This window comes from Leopardus geoffroyi, chromosome A2 (genome assembly GCF_018350155.1).
Source record: "Leopardus geoffroyi isolate Oge1 chromosome A2, O.geoffroyi_Oge1_pat1.0, whole genome shotgun sequence".
NCBI lineage: Eukaryota > Metazoa > Chordata > Mammalia > Carnivora > Felidae > Leopardus > Leopardus geoffroyi.
This window is the reverse complement of record NC_059331.1, coordinates 147,746,396-147,767,832: the sequence shown is the minus strand read 5'-3', so window position 1 is coordinate 147,767,832 and position 21,437 is coordinate 147,746,396. Positions and strand designations below refer to the sequence as shown.

General features: G+C 38.5%; 1 protein-coding gene across 3 annotated transcripts in view; it reads right to left on the bottom strand.

Moving 5' to 3' along the window:
• MKLN1 (muskelin 1) overlaps positions 1 to 21,437 on the bottom strand; it is a 376,956-nt gene that overhangs the window by 73,444 nt on the left and 282,075 nt on the right. For all 3 annotated transcript variants that reach the window (XM_045495670.1, XM_045495671.1, XM_045495669.1), the window contains 2 exons: positions 18,670 to 18,747; positions 16,308 to 16,373 (listed from right to left, as the gene is read on the bottom strand). In XM_045495670.1, the coding sequence (XP_045351626.1) occupies positions 16,308 to 16,373; positions 18,670 to 18,747 (144 nt within the window). The remainder of the gene's footprint in view (positions 1 to 16,307; positions 16,374 to 18,669; positions 18,748 to 21,437) is intronic.

Sequence of the window (21,437 nt, the reverse complement as noted above, 5' to 3'; positions counted from 1 at the left end):
ATACAACATAAAGACATCTCGCGACTTCTGGAAAAAAACAAACAACCCTTCACATTAAAACTATTTCCCCCTATCGCAATATCAAAAACAATGGTTAAAACTAGCTGTGAGTTAGTTAGACACCTTAAGAATAAGGTGATGTACAGCCTTGGCATTCCCATGGAAAATGGGGAAATTTCTTCCAAATATACAATGGTAGGGGTAACTCCTCAGAAATCAACCTTTAAGTCATTCTAGGTATCTTGAGAATTTGGTTTCTTTTAACTCTGAAATGTCTATTATACCCATGGACTGCTGCACTGCAACAAAATAGATTTCTTGCCCAGTGGGTAGTGAAAATCTTTACACATAACACCATGTCCCATCCACATCCTTCTTTATAATAGTGCCTTTCTTTTCTTCAAATATAACCCCCTTTCAAATGACTCTGTCTACTTGTTACACAAGCCCCAACAATTTATTTATTTATATTTTTAAGTTATGGCATTTCTTTCCTTTTTTTTAAGTAAACTCCATGCCAACGTGGGGCTCAAAGTCACCACCCCAAGGTCAAGAGTCACATGCTCTACCAACTGAGCCAGCCAGGTACCCCCCTTTTTTAAAAAGTTAAATAAGACATACAGGAACACTATAAAACCACCTACTACCTAACTGACACGCCCTAGGCCTACATATGTGGAGGCTGGCATCTAAGTTATGTCCTACCATGAAGGGTTACAATTCAAAGTGCACTTTGAAATACTGTGACACCATTAAGAAAATTCTTGCCACTCACAGAGCTAGGCTTTTGTCTAAGAAATTTTTATCATATTTTCATATAATTTCAAACCCTAAGTGAATTTTCTAAGTGAAATGCCCCATTCTATGCCCCAAGAAGCTAGGGAAATCAAAACAATGCTTCTGAGTAGGAACACACCATTGGGACAGGACCGAGTTCTAGTGCTAACTGGGTAGTCAAATCAAGTACAGGCCACATAATCTCCCTGGGTCTTAGTTTTTTCACTTACAAAACTCTCCGTGTTGTGGTATAGTTCTTCAGATGTAAGTTACACAAAAACATTCTGAAGGCTATCAAGCATGAACAGCATTTTTACCTCTAAGACATGCACAAAAATAAAAAATCCTCTGTGGTTACTAAGTGCCACAGATGCAATAAAAACAGCATTATTGTATCTGATTTCATGTCTAACTCAGTACCTAGAACACTCTGGCTCTGTACAAATGTGAAATAATGGCAGTTATTTTAAACTGTTAAAAAGTAATATCTCAGAACTATACAATCCATTTTCATTAGTTAAGTAACATTCTGTTTCCCAAATGACATGCGGTGATGCCCAGATACTTCAAGTTTTACAGGAATAAAAAAAATTAAAGAATTTTCATCTGCCTTAAAAATTATTTGCCAAGGCTTCACTGTAAATGCAATTAACCCTGATAAATTCTGAGGCCAGGAGAGGGAGGCGATATATAACTAAAATAGCAATAGCAATTGACCTTTTGTTTTATAGTGTTTCTGGGTACCCTTTGGATAAGGTTACCCTGGTTCATTAACTTTAATAACCCTTCCTCTTGCGCTCTGGGTTCTCAATGTTCTTTCTGAAAAGCAGGTCTCTTTGTACGCATAAATTCTCACAGCAAAGAAAACCCACATTTCCACAACAGCCTCATTGATAGCTGAGCAAAATAAAATCTGGCAGAGAGCAAGCATCCCAATGGAATTAATCCAAGATGTCATTCTTGTCTGTGAATGCTTTGTAGTCCCAGTTGAAGTTTAATAGTAAAATTGAATGAGTCGGATGGAAGCAGGACCTTTTGACATACCTGAATGAAATGCATGACAAATTTTTAATTAAATCATCTCATCATTTAAATCATTCAGAGATGAAATATTATCTAGAAATAAACACGAGCAAAAGTATTAATTAATGAGTAAAGGGTATCAAAAACTTTTAAAGATTATAGAAATCACTGGAGAGAACTGTAGGCAGAAGGAAACAGAAAAAACATTATTCGCAACGGGGTCCAGTCTCATGCTTATAGGTTATGTAACAATTCACGTACATCCCTGGGCAGTACAGTCCTCCTCAAGCAGCAGCTCTTTCTCTATATTTTTTTCTTAAAGGAGCACAGGCTATTGTGGCTATCCATTTCTCCCAGCACGCAGAGGATCTTGCTTGGGATCCTGTCTCCCTCTCTCTCTGCCCCTCCTCCTGCTCACACTAGCACGTGCTCTCTCTCAAATAAACATTAAAAAAAAAAAAAAAAAGAATATAAAACAGGCACATAAGTCACCATAACGCAGGGCAGCCTAAGTGCCATAAGAAAGGTAAAAAGCACCATGGGGAGTTCAAAAGACGGAAGAGAGTATACCTGGTGGAAGGGACTCAGGAAAGGTTTCATGGTGGCAGTGGCATGTGACCTATCCATCAGAAGATGGCTTTGGTGGCAGAATGGGAAACGGAGAGGAGGACTTTTCAAGCAGAGTAAAAAGTATAACAAAGGTACAGAGACAGAAAAACACATGAGAAGTATCTTAAAGCACATGGATTCTAAAGTCAGGCAGATCTCAGATAGAATTAAAGCTCTACCACCGTCGGTCTCCTTACATCCAAAACAGCACACAGCACCTAGTTTATAAAGCTACTATGAGAATTAAATTAAATAATGCATGCAAAGTGGTTAACACTGTGTGATGAATAAACGCACTGTTCGATTTAAAAGAACACAAAAGGTTAAAAAGACAGGTAGTGGCCAGATCGTGGAAGGGGTTAAATAACAACATAAAGGCTCCGAACTCAACTCCACAGACCATACAGTAGCTTCAGAAGATCCTAAGCAGACATGCAACTAGGCCAATTCTGAACGTGAAGCATGATAGGACTTGATCAAGAAGGAGAGGCCGGCAAAAGAGAGGGATTGGAAGTAAAGTGACCAATAACGGCCAAGTTCAAGATGTCAAACCAATTTCATTCTAAGAGACTGAATCAATGATCAATCAATCAATCTGTCGTTACTGAGGCCACAAAAACTAAAATTCAACCACATTCTTAAGCACAAATCTTTTTGGCACCAGTACTAAATAAACCCTATAATTACTTACTACTAGCAGTACTCGTATACACATCTTATTTACACTAAAACTAAAGTAGAAATGTTAACACATCAGTGTCTTAACACCATTCTGCACAAAGAGGCAGGCTTTTTATCTTATGAGCCCGACTGCAGTACCTATCCTCCTACTAATTCTTCTGGGTAAATCTGACTTTACTGTCTGAAAAATCCTCCACAAGATGGCACACTATTTTCGTAATTAGATCCATGTTTCCACTTTGAAACTGTATGGAATACACATACACTCACATAGCACGGGCCCAACCTTAAATAAAATTTATGTGCCAAAAAGGAGAAGGTAGGAGAAGAGTTAACAAGATAGTAAAGGAAGTTACTTTAATTCTTAGTTCAATTAATAATATAGGCAATGAGAAAAACAAATGAAATTAAAAAAAAAAAAGTTTTTAAGAAACACAAATTTATAGTCAAGATAAAAATGAAACCCTGTCAGGGCATTTAATTCAAGAGTTTAATCCTTCTGAAAACGCAGTTAGTAAGACCTTAAATTAACTTGAAAATTTTGAAGAGAGGAATACATGAGAAGGGGAAAGCTGTTTTACATATTCTTCAACCTTGTCTTCTTTAGCCGTTCCCTTGAACTCTCATGACCCAACAAATTATCAACTGGATTTATCTGCCTCCCTTTTTAAATAGAACCATATTCTTACTATAGCTATAATTACAAAACTATCTTGAGACTGATCCTTTGGTTAAATTCAACATACACTTTCCCTGCTAAAAGGCTGTATTTTCAGTATATATATTTGAATATATTTTGTATCTTTAATTAAGGCTGGATTTCCAGGGTGTCTGGGTGGCTCAGTCAGTTGAGCATCCAACTTCAGCTTAGGTCATGATCTCATGGTCCAGTCCATGGGTTCGAGCCCCAGATCAGGCTCTGTGCTAACAGCTCAAAGCCTGGAGCCTGCTTCAGATTCTGTGTCTCCCTCTCTCTCTCTCTGCCCCTCCCCTGCTCATACTCTGGCTCTGTCTCTCTGTCTCTCTCTCTCAAAAATAAATAAACATTAAAAAAAATTTTTTTTAGGGGCGCCTGGGTGGCGCAGTCGGTTAAGCGTCCGACTTCAGCCAGGTCACGATCTCGCGGTCCGTGAGTTCGAGCCCCGCGTCGGGCTCTGGGCTGATGGCTCAGAGCCTGGAGCCTGTTTCTGATTCTGTGTCTCCCTCTCTCTTTGCCCCTCCCCCGTTCATGCTCTGTCTCTCTCTGTCCCAAAAATAAATAAATGTTGAAAAAAAAAAATTAAAAAAAAAAAAAATTTTTTTTAAAGGCTGGATTTCCTGAATTCTTTTCTGGTAACTGTATAAAAGAAAAAACACTCATGACATAGCTAAAGAAATATAGCCAAATGAATGTATTTGTAATTCACAACTAAAACTCATATTCACCTATTTCCTTCAAAAGTTTCTTTAAGGAATTTAAGGAAAATCTATATATGGCATTGTGGAAAGAAAGAAAAGAAAAAAGAAAAAAGGAAGGGTGGAGGGAGGAAGAGAGAAAGAAAGACAAAGAGGGAGGGAGGGAGAGAGGGAAGGAAGAACAAACGAACTTTCATATAATTAGTACAGAATAGTCAAAGGTTTAGATTTCCACAAAAGGGCTCTACCAAGTGACAAGCAATACCCCTTTAATTTCTTTTGTAGATATCAAATACCAGGACTTTGCCTGAGTCTTACTACCTATCCTGAGAAAGGAAAAAAGGCTGCACGGCACTGCAGGTTCTCAAAATTCAATGAGAGTTCCACAGCAAAGAACTGCCTGGTACAATGGATATTTAAATTTTCATCTGACTTCTTCAGAAGTCTTTCAGACTTCTACACTGAAACAGAACAGACATGCCATTTCTCTCTTTAAATTTGTGTTATTTTACCCAGAGCTGAAACATAATTCAGAGTTGAAGAACTGAAGTAGAGAGGTACCAGGTATAGGGATTATAGTCAATAAAACTGACATCCACATTCAAAATAGGACAAATAGGACAGTAGGACAAAATACCATATTTCTTCTCTACCACAGTAGAAATGATAGAATTCGCTTAGGATGGTAGAAAGCTCTGAAATTAAATAGTAAAATGTATGCCATCAAGTACTTTTCTAAATAATTACTCCATCCTTAGAGCTGTAGCAAAATGAAAAAAAAAAAAAACTATAAAGTGGAAAAAAAAAGAAAATTTAGGGACCATTATATTTTTAATATTTAAGAAAATGACGACTGTGGAGGGAAGATGGCGGCGTAGGAGGGCGCTGGGCTCACCGCGCGTCCTGCTGATCAATTAGATTCCACCTACACCTGCCTAAATAACCCAGAAAACCGCCAGAGGATTAGCAGAACGGAGTCGCTGGAGCCAAGCGCAGACGAGAGGCCCACGGAAGAGGGTAGGAAGGGCGGCGAGGCGGTGCATGCTCCACGGACTGGCGGGAGGCAGCCGGGGCGGAGGGGCGGCTCGCCGGCCAAGCAGAGCCCCGGAGTCTGGCTTGCAAAAGCGGAGGGGCCTGACGGACTGTGTTCCGACAGCAAGCGCGACTTAGCATCTGGGAGGTCATAAGTTAACAGCTCTGCTCGGAAAGCGGGAAGGCTGGAGGACAAAGGGAGGGAGAGCTGCTGAGCCCCCGGACGACAGAGCTCAGTTTGGTGGGGAACAAAGGCGCTGGCCAGCGCCATCTCCCCCGCCCATCCCCCAGCCAAAATCCCAAAGAGAACCAGTTCCTGCCAGGGAACTTGCTCGCTCCGCTTCTGCGGAGCCAAACCTCCGGCAGCGGATCTGACTCCCTCCCGCTGCCACAGGGCCCCTCCTGAAGTGGATCACCTAAGGAGAAGCGAGCTAAGCCTGCCCCTCCTGCCCCTGTGCACCTTGCCTACCCACCCCAGCTAATACGCCAGATCCCCAGCATCACAAGCCTGGCAGTGTGCAAGTAGCCCAGACGGGCCACGCCACCCCACAGTGAATCCCGCCCCTAGGAGAGGGGAAGAGAAGGCACACACCAGTTTGACTGTGGCCCCAGAGGTGGGCTGGGGGCAGACATCAGGTCGGACTGCGGCCCCGCCCACCAACTCCAGTTATACACCACAGCACAGGGGAAGTGCCCTGCAGGTCCTCGCCACGCCAGGGACTATCCAAAATGACCAAGCGGAAGAATTCCCCTCAGAAGAATCTCCAGGAAATAACAACAGCTAATGACCTGATCAAAAAGGATTTAAATAATATAACAGAAAGTGAATTTAGAATAATAGTCATAAAATTAATCGCCGGGCTTGAAAACAGTATACAGGACAGCAGAGAATCCCTTGCTACAGAGATCAAGGAACTAAGGAACAGTCACGAGGAGCTGAAAAACGCTTTAAATGAAATGCAAAACAAAATGGAAACCACCACAGCTCGGATTGAAGAGGCAGAGGAGAGAACAGGTGAACTAGAAGATAAAGTTATGGAAAAAGAGGAAGCTGAGAGAAAGAGAGATAAAAAAATCCAGGAGTATGAGGGGAAAATTAGAGAACTAAGTGATACACTAAAAAGAAATAATATATGCATAATTGGTATCCCAGAGGAGGAAGAGAGAGGGAAAGGTGCTGAAGGGGTACTTGAAGAAATAATAGCTGAGAACTTCCCTGAACTGGGGAAGGAAAAAGGCATTGAAATCCAAGAGGCACAGAGAACTCCCTTCAGACGGAACCTGAATCGATCTTCTGCACGACATATCATAGTGAAACTGACAAAATACAAGGATAAAGAGAAAATTCTGAAAGCAGCAAGGGGTAAACGTGCCCTCACATATAAAGGGAGACCTATAAGACTCGTGACTGATCTCTCTTTTGAAACTTGGCAGGCCAGAAAGAATTGGCACGAGATTTTCAGTGTGCTAGACAGAAAAAATATGCAGCCGAGAATCCTTTATCCAGCAAGTCTGTCATTTAGAATAGAAGGAGAGATAAAGGTCTTCCCAAACAAACAAAAACTGAAGGAATTTGTCACCACTAAACCAGCCCTACAAGAGATCCTAAGGGGGACCCTGTGAGACAAAATACCAGAGACATCACTACAAGCATAAAACATACAGACATCACAATGACTCTAAACCCATATCTTTCTATAATAACACTGAATGTAAATGGATTAAATGCGCCAACCAAAAGACATAGGGTATCAGAATGGATAAAAAAACAAGACCCATCTATTTGCTGTCTACAAGAGACTCATTTTAGACCTGAGGACACCTTTAGATTGAGAGTGAGGGGATGGAGAACTATTTATCATGCTACTGGAAGCCAAAAGAAAGCTGGAGTAGCCATACTTATATCAGACAAACTAGACTTTAAATTAAAAGCTGTAACAAGAGATGAAGAAGGACATTATATAATAGTTACAGGGTCTATCCATCAGGAAGAGCTAACAATTATAAATGTCTATGCGCCGAATACAGGAGCCCCCAAATATATAAAACAACTACTCATAAACATAAGCAACCTTATTGATAAGAATGTGGTAATTGCAGGGGACTTTAACAACACACTTACAGAAATGGATAGATCATCTAGACACACGATCAATAAAGAAACAAGGGCCCTGAATGAGACATTGGATCAGATGGACTTGACAGATATATTTAGAACTCTGCATCCCAAAGCAACAGAATATACTTTCTTCTCGAGTGCACATGGAACATTCTCCAAGATAGATCATATACTGGGTCACAAAACAGCCCTCCATAAGTTTACCAGAATTGAAATTATACCATGCATACTTTCAGACCACAATGCTATGAAGCTTGAAATCAACCACAGAAAAAAGTCTGGAAAACCTCCAAAAGCATGGAGGTTAAAGAACACCCTACTAACGAATGAGTGGGTCAACCAGGCAGTTAGAGAAGAAATTAAAAAATATATGGAAACAAACGAAAATGAAAATACAACAATCCAAACACTTTGGGATGCAGCGAAGGCAGTCCTGAGAGGAAAATACATTGCAATCCAGGCCTATCTCAAGAAACAAGAAAAATCCCAAATACAAAATCTAACAGCACACCTAAAGGAAATAGAAGCAGAACAGCAAAGGCAGCCTAAACCCAGCAGAAGAAGAGAAATAATAAAGATCAGAGCAGAAATAAACAATATAGAGTCTAAAAAAACTGTAGAGCAGATCAACGAAACCAAGAGTTGGTTTTTTGAAAAAATAAACAAAATTGACAAACCTCTAGCCAGGCTTCTCAAAAAGAAAAGGGAGATGACCCAAATAGATAAAATCATGAATGAAAATGGAATTATTACAACCAATCCCTCAGAGATACAAACAATTATCAGGGAATACTATGAAAAATTATATGCCAACAAATTGGACAACCTGGAAGAAATGGACAAATTCCTGAACACCCACACTCTTCCAAAACTCAATCAGGAGGAAATAGAAAGCTTGAACAGACCCATAACCAGCGAAGAAATTGAATCGGTTATCAAAAATCTCCCAACAAATAAGAGTCCAGGACCAGATGGCTTCCCAGGGGAGTTCTACCAGACGTTTAAAGCAGAGATAATACCTATCCTTCTCAAGCTATTCCAAGAAATAGAAAGGGAAGGAAAACTTCCAGACTCATTCTATGAAGCCAGTATTACTTTGATTCCTAAACCAGACAGAGACCCAGTAAAAAAAGAGAACTACCGGCCAATATCCCTGATGAATATGGATGCAAAAATTCTCAATAAGATACTAGCAAATCGAATTCAACGGCATATAAAAAGAATTATTCACCATGATCAAGTGGGATTCATTCCTGGGATGCAGGGCTGGTTCAACATTCGCAAATCAATCAACGTGATACATCACATTAACAAAAAAAAAGAGAAGAACCACATGATGCTGTCAATCGATGCAGAAAAGGCCTTTGACAAAATCCAGCACCCTTTCTTAATAAAAACCCTTGAGAAAGTCGGGATAGAAGGAACATACTTAAAGATCATAAAAGCCATTTATGAAAAACCCACAGCTAACATCATCCTCAACGGGGAAAAACTGAGAGCTTTTTCCCTGAGATCAGGAACACGACAGGGATGCCCACTCTCACCGCTGTTGTTTAACATAGTGCTGGAAGTTCTAGCATCAGCAATCAGACAACAAAAGGAAATCAAACGCATCAAAATTGGCAAAGATGAAGTCAAGCTTTCGCTTTTTGCAGATGACATGATATTATACATGGAAAATCCGATAGACTCCACCAAAAGTCTGCTAGAATTGATACATGAATTCAGCAAAGTCGCAGGATACAAAATCAATGTACAGAAATCAGTTGCATTCTTATACACTAACAATGAAGCAACAGAAAGACAAATAAAGAAACTGATCCCATTCACAATTGCACCAAGAAGCATAAAATACCTAGGAATAAATCTAACCAAAGATGTAAAGGATCTGTATGCTGAAAACTATAGAAAGCTTACGAAGGAAATTGAAGAAGATTTAAAGAAATGGAAAGACATTCCCTGCTCATGGATTGGAAAAATAAATATTGTCAAAATGTCAATACTACCCAAAGCTATCTACACATTCAATGCAATCCCAATCAAAATTGCACCAGCATTCTTCTCGAAACTAGAACAAGCAATCCTAAAATTCATATGGAACCACAAAAGGCCCCGAATAGCCAAAGGAATTTTGAAGAAGATGACCAAAGCAGGAGGCATCACAATCCCAGACTTTAGCCTCTACTACAAAGCTGTCATCATCAAGACAGCATGGTATTGGCACAAAAACAGACACATAGACCAATGGAATAGAATAGAAACCCCAGAACTAGACCCACAAACGTATGGTCAACTCATCTTTGACAAAGCAGGAAAGAACATCCAATGGAAAAAAGACAGCCTCTTTAACAAATGGTGCTGGGAGAACTGGACAGCAACATGCAGAAGGTTGAAACTAGACCGCTTTCTCACACCATTCACAAAAATAAACTCAAAATGGATAAAGGACCTGAATGTGAGACAGGAAACCATCAAAACCTTAGAGGAGAAAGCAGGAAAAGACCTCTCTGACCTCAGCCGTAGCAATCTCTTACTCGACACATCCCCAAAGGCAAGGGAATTAAAAGCAAAAGTGAATTACTGGGACCTTATGAAGATAAAAAGCTTCTGCACAGCAAAGGAAACAACCAACAAAACTAAAAGGCAACCAACGGAATGGGAAAAGATATTTGCAAATGACATATCGGACAAAGGGCTAGTATCCAGAATCTATAAAGAGCTCACCAAACTCCACACCCAAAAAACAAATAACCCAGTGAAGAAATGGGCAGAAAACATGAATAGACACTTCTCTAAAGAAGACATCCGGATGGCCAACAGGCACATGAAAAGATGTTCAGCGTCACTCCTTATCAGGGAAATACAAATCAAAACCACACTCAGGTATCACCTCACGCCAGAGTGGCCAAAATGAACAAATCAGGAGACTATAGATGCTGGCGAGGATGTGGAGAAACGGGAACCCTCTTGCACTGTTGGTGGGTATGCAAATTGGTGCAGCCGCTCTGGAAAGCAGTGTGGAGGTTCCTCAGAAAATTAAAAATAGACCTACCCTATGACCCAGCAATAGCACTGCTAGGAATTTATCCAAGGGATACAGGAGTACTGATGCATAGAGGCACTTGTACCCCAATGTTTATAGCAGCACTCTCAACAATAGCCAAATTATGGAAAGAGCCTAAATGTCCATCAACTGATGAATGGATAAAGAAATTGTGGTTTATATACACAATGGAATACTACGTGGCAATGAGAAAAAATGAAATATGGCCTTTTGTAGCAACATGGATGGAACTGGAGAGTGTGATGCTAAGTGAAATATGCCATAAAGAGAAAGACAGATACCATATGGTTTCACTCTTATGTGGATCCTGAGAAACCTAACAGGAACCCATGGGGGAGGGGGAGGAAAAAAAGAAAAAAAGAAAAAAAAAAAAAAAAGAGGTTAGAGTGGGAGAGAGCCAAAGCATAAGAGACTGTTAAAAACTGAGAACAAACTGAGGGTTGATGGGGGGAGGGAAGGAGGAGAGGGTGGGTGATGGGTATTGAGGAGGGCACCTTTTGGGATGAGCACTGGGGGTTTTATGGAAACCAATTTGACAATAAATTTCATATATTATAAAAAAAAAAAATAAAAAATAAAAAATAAAATAAAAAAAAAAAAGAAAATGAGACACATGAAACACTGGGAAGCAATAATTGCTTTGAAATACAAGCCACTTTAAGGAAGTTGAAATGAACTTTATGAAGTTTTACTGTAGTGAAGGTGTTCTTAACTTTTTGAGTTAAGGTTCTTTTGATAATCTGGGGGCACCTGGGTGGCTCAGTTGGTCAAGCATCTGGTTCTTGATTTTGGCTCAGGTCATGATGCCATGGTTCGTGAGATCAAGCCCCACGTCAGTCTCTCTACTGACAGAGAGGAGCCTGCTTGGAATTTCCTCTCCCTCTCTTTCTCTGAAAATAAATATATAAACTTTAAAAAAAAAAAAAGAGGCTTTTGATGATCTGAATTCATGGATTCTCTCAGAAAAATGTACATACAGACAAAATTTTGTACATATCTTCACCAGGTAAAGAGCTCTTGCCCTGGAGATCTTTAAAATGCATACTTAAAACAGTGACTGGGTGTCTCTAAACTACATTTTACTACTTTGGCATCAACTTTATAAACGTAAAACTTCTAGGTTCTGTAAACTATTTGGGGAAAGTCATTCTTTCCTACTAAACCTACTTAATCCTTATGAGCAAAATTCTTAAATTTTCTAAAAATCTTAGAAGTGTATTTATGATTTCCCTTCCTTTCTAAAACATCCATGACAATGTATATAAAAGATGAAACAAGGGGCGCCTGGGTGGCTCAGTCGGTTGAGCGGCCGGCTTCGGCTCAGGTCATGATCTCACAGTCTGTGAGTTCGAGCCCCGCGTCGGGCTCTGTGCTGACAGCTCAGAGCCTGGAGCCTGTTTCAGATTCTGTGTCTCCCTCTCTCTGACCCTCCCCCGTTCATGCTCTGTCTCTCTCTCTGTCTCAAAAATAAATAAACGTTAAAAAAAAAAATTAAAAAAAAATAAAAGATGAAACAAATTATACTGAAATAACATTGGTTACAACGTGGGATTATGGGTAAGTTATTTTTTTTTCCTTAAGACTGCCTTTCAAGTTGTTTTAAATTATTTTTCAAAAGGTTTTAGTTGTTTTAAAATATTTCTACTGTAAGAGTCTGTCAAAAACACAAACAAAAAGAAAGGTCTCTAGACTTGCATAGAATTCTCTCGTCAGAACCAATCAGTATATATTGTATATTACTATGTTGCACATAAAAATACATACTGTATAAATAATATATACATTATATATATTATTTAATTCTCCCAACAATTTATTATTCCTATTTTTATCATCACTACAACTCATTCACGTTCGAAGAAAAATCAGGATTCAAACCCAGGTATGTCTAACACATACACCCCTTTCTCACAAACTCAAACCTCAGCCTATACTTGGTTGCTATGTCAATAAGACTGGACTAGAAAAAGTTCTTTCAAAGATCTGCAATAAATATAATCTCTTTGAGGATGATTAAGGTCAACCTCATGGTAGCAGTTATAAGAGGGCTCTGGTACATATATTATGAAATAAAAAAGTATATGAAAACACTTTGGTAAATCATGCTATTAATAGTTTTATAACAGAAATAGAAAGATTTATAAAGAACAAACCCAAAAACATCACAGATTCTGGTTTGTACCCAAATTAAATTCAGAAAGCACCAAATGTTGCCCTAAAGAATGCGAAGCTCTACATAACATTTAATTTTTCTACGTTGATCCTAAACTAATGATAACTACAGCTTTAAGGAAGCATAGTCTATGTTCAAGAATAAGCAGAATCACCAGAAAAGTTAAATATATTAGAATATGACAACATAAATTCACCTCACAAAAATATTAGTCTGTTATAATAAATGACATTATAACACAATCTACTCATCAAGAATTACAGCAATGTCAGAGTATAGTTTCCAAGTAAATATTTTTCTTTCTACTTGAAGGAAAATGGATTTTAAAATTTTGATTCAATTCAATGAATATTTAGTGTACATGTCCTCCAGACCAGGCTTTGTGGCCATAAAATTAACCAAGGCAAGAGGTCTGCCATTCCCCTCTCAGTAAGACCACTAAGACTGGGGGACAGAGATGGGGAAACTGCATAGAGAGGCAGGGGATACATACCACACATTCAAGCAGCTCTAAAACGATACGGAAATCGTAGTAAAAATAATAGTATGAAAAATCTGCTGTGTAAATACACAGAGGGAAATGATTATTCTGCCCAGACCTGTCTACTGAACCTCAAACTAATATATCTAACTATGTATTTGACAGACCTACTTAGATGTCTAACTGGCATCTCAAACTTAACCTGCCTAAACCTGAGTTGCTGAACAATCTATCATATTTGATCCTCTTGTTTTACTCAACTAGGGAATGGCTACACTATTTTTCCAATTGCTCAAGTCACAACCTTCAGTCATCCTTCACTGCTTTCTCTCACACCTCACATCCAATCCATCAGCAAATAATGTCAACTGACACCTTCAAATACATCCAAAATTCCACCAATTCTCAACATTACTGTTACCACTTTGGCGTAAGCCAATGCTATTATCATTCTCCAGTAAACCAACTGCTTCCTAAAAGGTCTCTCTGCTTCTGCCCTTAATCCAATTTGTCTTGTTAAAATGTAAAGTCAGTTCATCACACTTTTTTTTTTAACGTTTATTTTTATTTTTGATAAGAGAGAGGGAGAACAAGCATGCGTGAAGTGGGGAGGGGCAGAAAAAAAGGTAAACAGAGGATCTGAAGCAGGATCTGCCCTGACAGCAGAGAGCCTGATGAGGGGCTCGAACTCACGAACCGTGACATCGTGACCTGAGCCAAAGTTGGACTTTCAGCAGACTGAGCCACCCAGGTGCCCCATTTCATCCCACTTCTTAAAGTCCAACAATGCCTTCCCATCTCACTGTGAATAAAGGTAAAGTGCTAACAAAGGCCTAAAAGACTGAACACAATCTGGCCCCTCATTACCTCTCTGACTTTATCACCTACTACTCTCTTCTTCATACACCCCAGATTTAGCAACAAACAATCTGGGAAAAATACAAGGAGAGGGGAGGGGTGGGCAACGGTATACTTTGTAACACTATTATTTCAAATATGAATACCACTTAAGAATAAGTAATGAATTTTATTTGAAATTGTGACTACTCAGTTCAACACTATTTACCATAGAACGTCAAAAATTAATATAAGTATTAACCCTTAAAAAATATGGTAATGCGGGGTGCCTGAGTGGCTCAGTCAGTTAAACGTCCAACTTTGGCTCAGGTCATGATCTCATGGTTCGTGGGTTCCAGCCCCACATTGGGCTCTGTGCTGACAGCTCACAGCCTGGAGCCTCTTCAGATTCTGTGTCTTCCTCTCTCTCTGCCCTTCCCCCACTCACGCTCTGTCTCTGTCTTTCAAAAATAAATAAACATTAAAAAAAATATACATATATATGTGTGTGTGTGTGTATGTATGTATATATATATGTATATATATATATGTATATGTATATATGTATACACACACATATACGTATATATATATGGTAATGGATCTTCGCAGTAAACTCCACAAAGACAGACAAAAATACTAAAAATCGTTTCAAGGGGCGCCTGGGTGGCGCAGTCGGTTAAGCGTCTGACTTCAGCCAGGTCATGATCTCGCGGACCGTGAGTTCGAGCCCCACGTCGGGCTCTGGGCTGATGGCTCAGAGCCTGGAGCCTGTTTCCGATTCTGTGTCTCTCTCTTTCTCTGCCCCTCCCCCGTTCATGCTCTGTCTCTCTCTGTCCCAAAAATAAATAAACGTTGAAAAAAAAATTTAATTTAAAAATCGTTTCAAGAGTATCCTGGGCCCCCATAAAGCCCATTCATAAATAGGACAGAGAATGGTGGCAGAAAAGAATATACGTGTAAAAGTTACATCTGGTTCATTAAGAAATAAGCATATGTATATTTATTGGATGCTCAGGTAGAAAAAAGATACTTAAGATTCCACAGCTGAGTCAAACTTATACCTGTAGGTGGGAAGAGATTTGGGGAGAGAGACTAGGATTAGGAAAGCAAGTTCCTAAGCCTTGAAATGAACCTTTTCCAGAGACCCCAATAATACTCCTAAACCAGCTCACAGGTTACTATACAAATCTAGCAGTTAATTTTAAGAGAAATATTATCATTTCTCTTTTGTTACTTATAAAACATTTGTGAAAATACATTAATGCCTAGAAGATTATTACCTATGCTGTGATAACTTTTGTACTTAATTGTTTTATGACGTGAATCAATTATTCCTGAAGCACTATGAATCAGCTTAACACAACAAAGAACTGCAAAAGTAAAACAAATTTATTACGTGGATCGATATTGGCACTCCCTGAAGTAAAGTTTTCTAAAACCAAACAATAAAGTAAAATTACACTGACTTCTTGGTATTATTTGCTTTTCCAGATGGTAATTTGAAATCTACTATAATTTTAGCATTAACCTCTAAATACAATGGTACCTAACTGTCCTAGGCTGTAGAAACCTAGGGAAAATTTTCAGTACCAAGGTACAGAATAAAATTTAAAAGGCAGCGAAGAAGAATAACTAAAACAAATTATTTATAGGCTTGTGAACAATGTTAACCAATTAGTGGGTCTACCAACACTTAAGCTACTTAACTTGATATTCTTTCTCTCAAAAAAGATCTTAACTCTCTTTTATTGCAATAATGCCCATATTATGGCATGAAAATATGAATGCACTGAAAAGCCAGAAGAAATACTCCAACAGTTTGCTATGAAAATCAAAAACATATACAATCACACACACACATACAGAGCTACAAAGGGCTACACGTTTCTTTTAGTTTATCTAATGTTCTCTGTGCAGCAGCCTCTCCTCTGTCATATGTCGCTACCTTGTCTATATTAAAGCTATGGTTAATGTCTATTTTCTTTGCAACTTGGTTATGGTCGATAACATTTAACCTCTGCAATGGATGGGAAAAAGTACATTCGTGCTTACCTGATACTTTTAAATGTGTAATTTTTAAACGAATTTGCTTTCCATTGCAAGTATTCCTCACCTGTTTGAACATCAATAACCATCTGATGGCCCCCTCTCATTCCTGGTCGGTTATCTTCTCCATCACCTGAAGAAGAAACAATATTTTATTTTAAAAGAATAACACAGAATAACTGTAAATCTAGACTAACTTCGTAAGTCTGTAATGAGTAGTGTAAATAATACATTTATTCATTCAATATTAAGAACCAGTAAAAAGACTCAAAAGAAGAGTGTAACTGTGTTTATAGTAATTACCTTGCTCCTTTTCCTGCTTTCTTTCAGGCTATTAATGCAACAGGAAACTATTTTCAATGTATTTATGACCAGTGCCATAAATCAGCAAGAACAGAGGATATTCCACAAAAGCATAAGACAATAAACTCTAAAGGACTGGAGTGACACAGTAAAGGTGGAAAGCAGTTACAGACTGAGATCTCAGGTCTCTGTACCAGGCATACCTAACTTAGTATAATGAATTTCAAAGTTCATACAGCTAGCTACTGAAAACCAAGATGTTATCAAGTTTCATATTAATTTATATTACCGCATAGTTTACCAAATATTTTGAGTACTGACTGAGAAGTGTTAAGATTTACTTCCTTTTGATTCCTATTTCCATCATAGAGCTTAATGGGAAGTTTGAAATATAATCAAGGAAACTTTAAAACTTCTGTAGAACTACTGTTCAACTTGTATCAAATCTTACTTTAAATTTTTTTTTTTCAATGTTTATTTATTTTTGGGACAGAGAGAGACAGAGCATGAACGGGGGAGGGGCAGAGAGAGAGGGAGACACAGAATCGGAAACAGGCTCCAGGCTCCGAGCCATCAGCCCAGAGCCCGACGCGGGGCTCGAACTCCCGGACCGCGAGATCGTGACCTGGCTGAAGTCGGACGCCCAACCGACTGCGCCACCCAGGCGCCCCTCAAATCTTACTTTATACCAAATCTTGTATTAATGAAGATATAACTTCATTTCAATGGTTCAGTAGGGTTGTAGGATTCTAATGTCTTACTTAACGTAAACCAAAAAACCTAAGATTTTCTTTATACCTCTCCTAATAATTGAAATACATTACTTTGGTTAATAATTTTCCCTGTATCAGCTTTCTCCTATGTAAAACAGGGACCATCCAAGATTTTGCTAATTTCACAGGGGTACCATGAAAAAGACTGAAACGTCAGTTCTCATATGCAGAAAGAAAATGAGATGAGAAACAGAAACATTCCATTACTACTATGTTCAAGGACCATTCCTTCAGAAGTTCTCTGTAAACCTTCTCCTTTCCAATAGTTAAGATTTTGCAGCTCATTATATTGAAGTTTGATCTTTTCTTCCTTCTTCCCCCCCAATCAGGATTGCCATTTTCAAGAATAGACTAAAACACTAACATTTGCATTTTATATATTTAATCCATTAGTTTCCAATACACAACTAAAATCTGTCTGCTATGTGTTTCTCTGATGAAAATTACCTCAAAAATGACTGATAAAGGAGAAACAACATCTGAATAATAGAAATTACGGAGGTTCATAAGCAATTTTTCCCAGTATATTAATGTTTAACACCATCAGGGGAGAGCTTTCTCACAATTAAAGAGAAGGGTTTAGGAATTTATGAAGTCTGTAGGAAAAAGTTAAATATCCATAGAACTGTCTTTCCTTAATGCAAGTAACTGCACTAACCAATTGCTACACTTTCCACTATGTTAACCATCTAGCAAAGCAGGGAGTCAAGAACAAGAAGTGACAAATATTTCCCCCTGTAGGACAAAATGGATTAATGAAAAGTACGTCCTGGATCAGATTTTGATAAAGTTTTGATAAATACCCTCTAGGGTCAACAGCTCAAAGACGGAAGCAAGAGTCCAAGGGTTTAAGGCTCCAAAGTCAATATAATTGAGCTCCAAAGGCTCAATATAAGTGCCTCTGAAGAGTTAACTGTACTAGTATTTATTTTTATTAGGGTTACTACACTAGTTTTCATTAATATACGCTTAAAATGTTCCATGGATTTAGACTGGTAGGCCCCATTCCTACTTTTCTCATAAGCCCTGTTAGCTTCAGCGAGCTGTTCTGCAGAATCAAAGGTTTATCAGGAACATGTCTAGCATTACAATACATATGCCCATAATTTTACAGTACCTCTATAAAGGCAGTTTATGAGGGTATTCTGTGTGAAAACCGCTCAGCCTTCTGTTTTAGTGGTGAAACAAAAAAGATTCAAGAGAAGAGAAAAATATAATAAACTAACTCATCTAGTTAAGGTACCTACGTCTTGTTTTAAACACCTGCTTTTCCTTAGCAAAGCATTGGATAACTTGAGAAGAGTGAAGCTGAGACATGACAGCAAGACTCACAATCTAGAAAACAGGGCTTACCCTTGGTGCTTTTGGGAATGATTTGACTCCATCGTGGCTTATATTCTTGTTGACTGATATACTGATTGAATAAACCATCTGCAAATATCAAAGAACGAGAGAGAATTTTACATTAACTGGCTTACGCTTTTTATTATAGTGAAAAAAAAAAGCCTTCATTAAGGGAAATTACGAATATGTCATTAATACACTAAGAATAGCACACTTCCATAAAATGTGTCACTTCAGTTCTCACATTATCTCAAATATAAATAGTACAGTACTAGTTGACACAACCATGTAAACAAACTCTTTTAGTGGCAGCTCATACTCAATTTACTGCTTTCCCTGTTTTGGTTGCTACTAAGAAAAGACTACAGAAGAAACTTTGCACCGCAACAACTCTGGTCCAGGCCCTTATAGCTTCAGGAAAAACAGAGTGAAAATTCATATTTAAAGTGAAAATTCCATTTTTACATCATTTTCTTTGAGTACAAAACTACAGAGATAAAAGTACCAGTAATGGTAGGGTTACATATTTACCAAATACTTATGAAATGTTAAAATTCATTCTGTCTTAGTTAAGACAGACTAAATATGATTTAATTCTAAAATCAACTTTATAGGGGCACCTGGTGGCTCAGTCGGTTAAGTGTCCGACTTCGGCTCAGGTCATGATCTTGCAATTCGTGGGTTCGAGCCCCGTGTCGGGCTCTGTGCTGACAGCTCAGAGCCTGGAGCCTGCTTTGGATCTGTGTCTCCACCTCTCGCTGCCCTCCCCCCCATCACTCTGTCTCTCTCTCTCTCTCTCTCTAAAAAATAAACAAACATTAAAAAAAATTAAAACACCTTATGAACGAGGCATTATCATCTCCATTTTTACACATAGGGAGATGTGTGTTTACAGAAATGAAGGAACCTCACTAAAATCATGCAGCATTTAGCATTTAGTGGTGGACAGAGATTTATGTTTCACTGTTTTACTTCTGAATTTATTATTTCATCGATAAATTCTTAATCTACTTCTTAAGAGTTGTTACACTAGTTGCCATAGTGATTATGAAGACTGAACTACCCACATATATATCCATTTCATCCCAAATAATTATCAAAACCTAATCCCATGCCCATCAACAAAGATCAGTTTAGGAATGGTGTGGAACTCAATTCTGGCTAATGTGTCCAATGTTCCCTTTGCTTCTAAACAGACATACCGAAAAGAAAAATCTACTTCTATTCTTCTGGAAACTTTCCTATCTGTACGCAATATACATAACTGCTACAGCCAATCTGTAGAGGCAGGAGAATGAAGTCAATTCTCTAATGATGACAATGCAGAGAGAAAGTAACTGCATCACTGAACTAACAATGAAATCTACCTCTGGACTTCTTATTATGTCATATAACAACATTTTCTTACCTTTTTAAAAATATGTTTGTTTACTTATTTTTGAGAGAGAGAGAGAGAGAGCACGAGCAAGAGCGAGAGTGTGCACAAGCTGGGGAGGAGCAGAGAGAGAGAAAAAAAACAGAGAATCCCAAGCAGGCTCTGCACTGTCAGCCCAGAGCCCAATATGGGGCTTGAACCCAGAGACCATAAGATTATGACCTGAGCTGAAATCAAGAGTTGCTTAACTGACTGAGCCATCCAGGCATCCCTACATTTTCTTCAACAAGAGTTTTCTTTTACATGAATCCAAATAGATTCTAAAGACAACTTTGTTGTAAATTCTATCATTTGACTCTGAAAAAAGGTTTTCCCTTTTACTTTATTTAGTCCCTGAACGTAAATATTTAAGTAAAACTGTCTGTTCTCCATGACTGTGTAATACACAGAAATCTCCCTAATTTCTTTCTTTTCTGGGTAATTATGAAGATCAATTATAACCATACCCTTTAGCTTTCAAGTCTTTTCAGATGACTTTAACTGAAAGCTTCCATCTTGGGATATACACTCCTCTAGCTGTTCTTTTTCTTTGCCTTTAGGTCTTCAACAAAATTCTCGCAAAAAGAAAGTTCTAATATTCATCTTCCTTTTTTTAAAATAGCACTCACACATTAGCATCTATATTTTAATTGTCAAAGGGGAACAAGGGGTGCCTGGGTAGCTCAGTCAGTTAAGTTTCTGACTCTTGATCTCAGCTTAGGTCTTGATCTCAAAGTTCTGAGTTCAAGCCCCACAATAGGCTTAGAAAAAAAAAAGTATGAGGAACAAGTAGATTCATGACTTATTTTAGTGAGTGTTTCTATCATAATCCACCCCCTGCATGCTTTTCTTTTCTTTTTTAAGTTTTTTTTAATGTTCATATATTTCTGAGAGACAGAGAGAGACAGAGACAGAGTGTGAGCGGGGGAGGAGCAGAGAGACAGGGAGACACAGAATTGCAAGCAGGCTCCAGGCTCTGAGCTGTCAGCACAGAGCCCATCGTGGGGCTGGAACCCACCAACTGTGAGATCATGACCTGAGCTGAAGTCGATGTTAAACGGACTGAGCCATCCAGGTGTCCCTCCCCTGTGGGCTTTCCTGATAATTCTTGCCCATCCAGCCTACTCTGACCAACACTCTTCTGCCATTACAAGACTGGAAATCTTTTTGCAGATAAAACGTTGTGGGGCTCTGTTAGTAACGGTAAGTTGTGAGACACATAAAAGTTACATAATCCTTTTTCCAAAACCTGAAACAGAAGATAAAATTATTTGATAAAGATTTAAAAATATACATTAATTTTAAAATATATATTAAGTCTACATAATGGCTAACTGAAGAGAAATGAAAAAAGTAAAAGATG